The sequence below is a fragment of the Rana temporaria genome, chromosome 2, assembly GCF_905171775.1.
Source record: "Rana temporaria chromosome 2, aRanTem1.1, whole genome shotgun sequence".
Taxonomy (NCBI): Eukaryota; Metazoa; Chordata; class Amphibia; order Anura; family Ranidae; genus Rana; species Rana temporaria.
In genome coordinates, this window is record NC_053490.1 from 5917695 (window position 1) to 5925945 (window position 8251).

The 8251-nt window shown below is 47.3% G+C and overlaps 1 protein-coding gene across 1 annotated transcript in view; it reads left to right on the forward strand.

The window, feature by feature from the left end:
- The window catches only part of PDE2A (phosphodiesterase 2A), a 394708-nt gene that overhangs the window by 215182 nt on the left and 171275 nt on the right, over positions 1 to 8251 (forward strand). The window contains exon 6 of the mRNA XM_040339780.1: positions 1737 to 1796. Within this exon, the coding sequence (XP_040195714.1) occupies positions 1737 to 1796 (60 nt within the window). The remainder of the gene's footprint in view (positions 1 to 1736; positions 1797 to 8251) is intronic.

The window sequence follows — 8251 nt, forward strand, 5'->3', positions numbered from 1 at the left end:
GCTGCCAGAGATTGTACAGTGCTGGCCTTTCCTAGGGAGATTCCTTGCTGTAGCTGCCAGGAATGTACAGTGCTAGGCTTTTCTAGGGAGATTTCTTGCTGCAGCTGCCAGGGATTGTACAGTGCTGGGCTTTCTTAGGGAGGTTACTTGCTGCAGCTGCAGGGAAGGAGCAGTGCTGGGCTTTCTTAGGGAGATTTCTTGCTGCAGCTGCCAGGGAAGGAGCAGTGCTGGGCTTTCTTAGGGAGGTTACTTGCTGCAGCTGCCAGGGAAGGAGCAGTGCTGGGCTTTCTTAGGGAGATTTCTTGCTGCAGCTGCCAGGGAAGGAGCAGTGCTGGGCTTTCTTAGGGAGGTTACTTGCTGCAGCTGCCAGTGAGGGTGCAGTGCTGGGCTTTCTTAGAGAGGTTACTTGCTGCAGCTGCCAGGGAAGGAGCAGTGCTGGGCTTTCTTAGGGAGGTTACTTGCTGCAGCTGTCAGGGAAGGTGCAGTGCTGGGCTTTCTTAGGGAGATTTCTTGCTGCAGCTGCCAGGGAAGGAGCAGTGCTGGGCTTGCTTGGTGGCGTCATGGAAGCGCCTTACCCCGGAATACTCCGCCAAGTACTGTAATCACAGAATATTCTCGCTGATAACTAAGCGCAGGAAGAGATACATTTTAAATGATCGACGCTTCCTAAGAGCCCCCAGAAAAGCGCCGATCACTTCCCCTAATGAGCCGTTTATCGCAGAGAAAACAAACAGAACATTAAGCCGAGAGCGACGCGCGTGATTTATTCACGCTTATTATTGCGTTATAATAATACGGAATTGCCCCGGCCGGGAGCCAGGAGACGGAGCGACTAATTCACCCGCAACATTAGCGGGCGGAAGATGGCGTCCTGATGGCTGCCCTGGGCCCGGCTGGTGGTCACATTCGCTCCTTTCGCAAAGTTTGATTAATCTCACCTAATGAATTTCCACAATGAAACGATCGAGCGGGGGGGAACGCCTCCTAGGATCGGACGCGCTTTCTGTTTATTTGGTACGATGCGGTTTAGCTGCCCTCTTGAATTTAGTTTTTTTTTATTCCAGTGGGGAGAAGAATCTTTTTTTTTCTGGGAATTTTTTTAACCCTTGTGAAAGTGTTCTTTGATCCCCCATCGGTTGAAACGGATCTCTACAACTGTGATGCCCATTATGAGGGGTTCCCACCATCTCTGTGCTGAGGTTCCTGGGTCTGTATCACCCGCTGTGCCCATTATGAGGGGTTCTCACCATCCTGTGCTGAGTTCCGGGTCTGTACACCCGCTGTGCCCATTATGAGGGGTTCCCCAAATCATGTGCTGAGTTCCGGGTCTGTACACCCGCTGTGCCCATTATGAGGGGTTCCCACCATCCCTGTGCTGAGTTCCCGGGTCTGTCCACCCGCTGTGCCCATTATGAGGGGTTCCCACCATCCCTGTGCTGAGTTCCGGGTCTGTACACCCGCTGTGCCCATTATGAGGGGTTCCCACCATCCCTGTGCTGAGTTCCCGGGTCTGTACACCCGCTGTGCCCATTATGAGGGGTTCCCACCATCCCTGTGCTGAGTTCCCGGGTCTGTACACCCGCTGTGCCCATTATGAGGGGTTGCCACACCTTTTGGGGGGGGGGGATTAATCACAGCACGGCACCATAGCTTTCCCTAGGCCGCTGATTATGAAGATTTTGTTATGTATATTGTTGCCGTCCATTTGTTCATCTAAACTTGTGTTTGTTTTTCAGATGCATTGCAGCACACTAAGTGATTCTGATGAGCACAATCTTCACACACTGGAGAAACATGTAAGTGAAATGGTGATAATGAAGGGAGACAGACGTGGGGTAATGTGTGCCAACTGTGCCATCAATACATTTCCACCAGCAGACCTGATTGATCACAGATATATTCAGTGAGAAGAATGTCTCTTACATTGGTGATCAGTGAGAAGAATGTTACTTACATTGGTGATCAGTGGGAAGAATGTCCCTTACATTGGTGATCAGTGAGAAGAATGTTACTTACATTGGTGATCAGTGAGAAGAATGTCCCTTACATTGGTGATCAGTGAGAAGAATGTCCCTTACATTGGTGATCAGTGGGAAGAATGTCCCTTACATTGGTGATCAGTGAGAAGAATGTCCGTTACATTGGTGATCAGTGAGAAGAATGTTCCTTACATTGGTGATCAGTGGGAAGAATGTCCCTTACATTGGTGATCAGTGAGAAGAATGTCCCTTACATTGGTGATCAGTGGGAAGAATGTCCCTTACATTGGTGATCAGTGAGAAGAATGTCCCTTACATTGGTGATCAGTGAGGAGAATGTTCCTTACATTGGTGATCAGTGGGAAGAATGTTCCTTACATTGGTGATCAGTGAGAAGAATGTCCCTTACATTGGTGATCAGTGGGAAGAATGTCCCTTACATTGGTGATCAGTGGGAAGAATGTCCCTTACACTGGTCTACGATGTCGAAAGAATGTTCCTTACATTGGTGATCAGTGAGAAGAATGTCCCTTACATTGGTGATCAGTGAGAAGAATGTTCCTTACATAGGTGATCAGTGAGAAGAATGCTCCTTACATTGGTGATCAGTGGGAAGAATGTCCCTTACAATGGTGATCAGTGGAAGAATGTCCCTTACATTGGTGATCAGTGGGAAGAATGTCCCTTACATTGGTGATCAGTGGGAAGAATGCTCCTTACATTGGTGATCAGTGAGAAGAATTGTCCCTTACATTGGTGATCAGTGGGAAGAATGTTCCTTACATTGGTGATCAGTGAGAAGAATGTCCCTTACATTGGTGATCAGTGGGAAGAATGTTCCTTACATTGGTGATCAGTGAGAAGAATGTCCCTTACATTGGTGATCAGTGAGAAGAATGTTCCTTACATTGGTGATCAGTGAGAAGAATGTCCCTTACATTGGTGATCAGTGGGAAGAATGTTCCTTTACATTGGTGATCAGTGAGAAGAATGTTCTTACATTGGTGATCAGTGAGAAGAATGTTCCTTACATTGGTGATCAGTGAGAAGAATTTTCCTTACATGGTGATCAGTGAGAAGAATGTCCCTTACATTGGTGATCAGTGAGATACATTGGTGATCAGTGGGAAGAATGTTCCTTACAATTGGTGATCAGTGAGAAGATGTCCCTTACATTGGTGATCAGTGAGAAGAATGTCCCTTACAGAAAATGGTGAATTTTGGAGGTGTCCTCGAGCCGGTGGGATGCAGCTGGGTGGATCTTAGTCAAGCCTTTTGACTAGAGGTCATCAAAGAAACCTTCTTTGAACCGACAGGTCCCGATGTTGTTTATCAGTATCTTATATTGTTACTTTAAACTGTTTTGTGGTTGAATAAAGGGGCTGCCTGGCCGCTAAAGTCCACGTCACCCCCAGTCCTTGTGTGTTTTACTGGGAGATGGAAAATAACGAATTGTTATTGCAAAATAAAGTGTGACTCTCACTGGAGAATTACGATAGACATAATTAATTTGTTAATCAAAATGTAATCTTTCTTTTATTACTTTATTGAAAATCTAATAATGCCGGTCAATGCAAAGCAAATTACATTTCAGCGACACAAGCGTCCTACAAAAGTTCTTCATTTTCTGTTTGTTCTGTGCAGCTCGACTCCGACAGAGGAGCTCATCCAGAATACCAAGTACGGGAATCAAGCTGTGCCCCTTATAATGTTCAATTTTAAAATCCAGCTCGCCCAAAGGTTTGTGTTTTAGTTATAGGTGGAGCATGCGGGACTGTCAGATTGCTTGTATCTCCCACCCCACTCCATCCTCTGTTACCAACATCAATGTAGGCACAGCAATAGTGTAGGGGCCGGGGGGAAGGAAACATATATTATACAATATAATAAGAGCGCCAAACAAAAGGGAAGATGGTTCAAAACCTTTCAATAATGATATTAGTTCACAACAGGATAACATTACATAGTTAATGCATTTTGGAGGCCCAACAAACAAAGACCTTCTTCAGGACTTAGGTGTTGTGGGTGGCTACTGTATGTGTGTGTGTGTGGCCCATAATCTATTGCCTGGGGCCCCATAATCTCCTATTGCTTCTTCTATTACAGAGAATGGAGAGGAGGTAGAAGACTCAGGACACCAAAGAGAAGAGTATAATACCTCTTCTATTACAGGGAATGGAGAGGGGGTAGGAGACACGGGAGGCTGGAGAGGGGCGTATAATACCTCTTCTATTACAGGGAATGGAGAGGGGGTAGGAGACACGGGAGACTGGAGAGGGGCGTATAAATACTTCTCTATTACAGAGAATGGAGGGGAGGTAGAAGACTCAGGACACCAAAGAGAAGAGTATAATACCTCTTCTATTACAGAGAATGGATAGGAGGTAGGAGACATGGGAGGCCGGAGAGGGGCGTATAATACTTCTTCTATTACAGGGAATGGAGGATGAGGTAGGAGACATGGGAGGCCGGAGAGGGGCGTATAATACTTCTTCTATTATAGAATGGAGAGGAGGTAGGAGACATGGGAGGCCGTGAAGAGGGGGCATATAATACTTCTTCTATTATAGAATGGAGAGGAGGTAGGAGACATGGGAGGCCGGAGAGGGGTGTATAATACCTCTTCTATTACAGAGATGGAGGGAGGTAGAAGACTCAGGACACAAAAGAGAAGAGTATAATACCTCTTCTATTACAGAGAATGGAGAGGAGGTAGAAGACTCAGGACACCAAAGAGAAGAGTATAATACCTCTTCTATTATAGAATGGAGAGGAGGTAGGAGGGACATGGGAGGCCGGAGAGGGCGTATAATACCTCTTCTATATAGAATGGAGAGGAGGTAGGAGACACGGGATGGCCGGAGAGGGGCGTATAATACCTCTTCTATTACAGGAAATGGAGAGGAGGTAGGAGACACGGGAGCCGGGAGAGGGGCGTATAATACCTCTTCTTTACAGAGAATGGAGAGGAGGTAGAAGACTCAGGACACCAAAGAGAAGAGTATAATACCTCTTCTATTATAGAATGGAGAGAGGGGTAGAAGACCTCAGGACACCAAAGAGAAGAGCATAATACCTCTTCTATTATAGAATGGAGAGGAGGTAGGAGACTTACGAGGCCAGAGAGGGGCGTAAAATACCTCTTCTAATACAGAGAAATGGAGAGGAGGTAGGAGACTCAGGACACCAAAGAGAAGAGTATAATACCTCTTCTATTATAGAATGGAGAGGAGGTAGGAGACATAGGAGGCCGGAGAGGGGCGTATAATACCTCTTCTATTATAGAATGGAGAGGAAGTAGGAGACACGGGAGACGGTGACAGGAAGAGGAATTTAAGGGGAATCTCCCCCATGGGACGCAGCTTGGTCTCAGCTATATTTTCAAAATATTCCATTAAAAAAAGAAAATGCAGAGAAGGAATCGGAGGCGCGGAAACCTAAAAATAGAGATAATACAGTTTCTGTGGCTGCTGAATAACATTTCAATGAGCAGCGCGGGTTCCTGGAAGAAGAAGTGAGGATTAATGACGGGGGTGCAAGGTGTGTGAGGAAGCGATGGAATAAGATTTATTTAGTACATACGTTCCTCACACTGAAGAGCAGCCGGGCCTCTTCCTCAGGAGGAAGATTAACAAACACGGTGTCAGCCGAGAGCCCCGAGACAGCAACCCGATCGTGACTAATAGCCGAACGCGTAAAATGTCTTAAATCTGTGAAAAAAATAAAAACGCAGGACAAAAAAATTACCATTTCACAAGATAAGAGTTAATTATTTTCAATGCTGCGAAGCGGATTGACAGGTTAATCAAACGAGGGAACAGGAGGGCGCGCTCGAATCTCATTATTATTCCAACGTTCTGATTCGGGAACCCCCATCCCCCCATCGGCTCATCCCGGAGGGATGCGTTTTATCTTAGAGGGCTTATATTTATTATACGGAAGGTAGAAGGGATTCGCGCTGATAATGATTTTGCCAATGGAAACAATGAGGAAAAAGCATTTATGGTGATGTCTTCAAATCTGCATTTTCTGGGATTTTTTATAAGTTTGGAGGGCGGATTTATACAAGTTATTACTTTTATGCAGGGCCATCTTAATGCAAGGGCACTACTGGGCACTGCCCAGGGGCCCCAGGTACATGGGGGGCCCCCACAATAATCTTGCATTACATCATACTTGACAACTGTCCCGGATTTGCTGCGACAGTCATGCTTTTTACGAAACTGTCCCAGTATGGTCGTGTTCCGGGAAAGCTTCCCAAAATCTATACTGTGCCCTCCCGATCCCAGTATTGTGCCCTCCTGATTTCAGTATTGTGCCCTCCTGATCCCAGTACTGTGCTCTCCTAATCCCAGTACTGTGCCCTCCTGATCCCAGTACTGTGCCCTCCTGATCCCAGTATTGTGCCCTCCTGATCCCAGTATTGTGCCCTCCTGATCCCAGTATTGTGCCCTCCTGATCTCAGTATTGTGCCCTCCTGATTCCAGCCCAGTACTGTGCCCTCCCGATCCCAGTACTGTGCCCTCCTGATCCCAGTATTGTGCCCTCCTGATCCCAGTATTGTGCCCTCCTGATCCCAGTATTGTGCCCTTCTGATCCCAGTATTGTGCCCTCCTGATCCCAGTACTGTGCCCTCCCGATCCCAGTATTGTGCCCTCCTGATCCCAGTATTGTGCCCTCCCGATCCCAGTACTGTGCCCTCCTGATCCCAGTATTGTGCCCTCCTGATCCCACTACTGTGCCCTCCTGATTCCAGTATTGTGCCCTCCTAATCCCAGTATTGTGCCCTCTTGATCTCAGTATTGTGCCCTACTAATCCCAGTATTGTGCCCTCCTGATCCCAGTATTGTGCCCTCCTAATCCCAGTATTGTGCCCTTTTCTGATCCCAGTATTGTGCACTCCTGATCTCAGTACTGTGCCCTCCTTTTTCCAGTATTGTGCCCTCCTAATCCCAGTTCTGTGGCCTCCTAATCCCAGTATTGTGCCCTCCCAATCCCAGTATTGTGCCCTCCTAATCCCAGTATTGTGCCCCCCTACCCCCCCCCCCCCCCTCTGTACTGTGCCCTTTGTGTTGACTAGTCTTTAATTTATAGAATGTTTTCCTTTTGTCAAAATCTATTTTATTGAAAGTACTAATGAATATGTTTAATTCGGGGCAAGCTGGTAGGGGCCCCAGTGCATTACTTTGCCCAGGGGCCCATGATGCTATTAAAGCGGGAGTTCACCCATTTCTAAAAATTTTTTTTTTCTTCCCCTAGATTCCTGCTCGTTCGGTCTAGGGGAATCGGCTATTTGTATTAAAATAGGTGCAGTACTTACCCGTTTTCGAGCTGCATCTTCTTCCGTCGCTTCCGGGTATGGGTCTTCGGGAGCGGGCGTTCCTTCTTGATTGACATTCTTCCGAGAGGCTTCCGACGGTCGCATCCATCGCGTCACTCGTAGCCGAAAGAAGCCGAACGTCGGTGCGGCTCTATACTGCGCCTGCGCACCGACGTTCGGCTTCTTTCGGAAAATCGTGACGCGATGGATGCGACCGTCGGAAGCCTCTCGGAAACCTGTCAATCAAGAAGGAACGCCCATTCCCGAAGCCCATACCCGGAAGCGACGGAGAGGATGCGTCTCGTAAACGGGTAAGTACTGCACCTATTTTAAAATAAATAGCCGTTTCCCCTAGTAATAACGAGCAGGAAGCGAAGGGGGAAAAGTGCCCTCTAAGGGTGAACCCCCGCTTTAAGACGGCCCTGCTTTTATGCAATGTATGATATAATCATATAAGAGGTTTCTTTTATTTTTTATTTTTTTTTCTCGCTTAGGCTAGGAGGCCCTGTTCCAATGACAACCACCAAAAAGGGAGAGTTCCTTCCACTCAGAGATTCCTTTTCACTTTCTGTTACGATCGCGGGGGCGGGGGAGGTGGGGGGCGCACGGAGACACAAGGATACCCCAGCTGTGCCGCCCCAGGTGCCAGGTCACTAATTCTAGTCACAATTGCGACCTGTCGCCCGGGTTTTGTCGAACCCTGCACTATATGACGAAATGCATAGGACGGAGTTTCTGGGAGGTCATCATGCATAGAGCCCACGAAAAGATTTGAGGATCTTGTTTCTGACACACCATAGGCCTCAAAGGCTTTAGAGGTGAGAACTCCATTGACTGGATGACTAGAAGTCCCTTGGAGCCCAAGGTTTGGGGGGGCCCATTGCCCTTTGTGTTTTGGACTACTTAACCCTTTCATGACTTAAGCCTATTTCTGACATTTGGTGTTTACAAG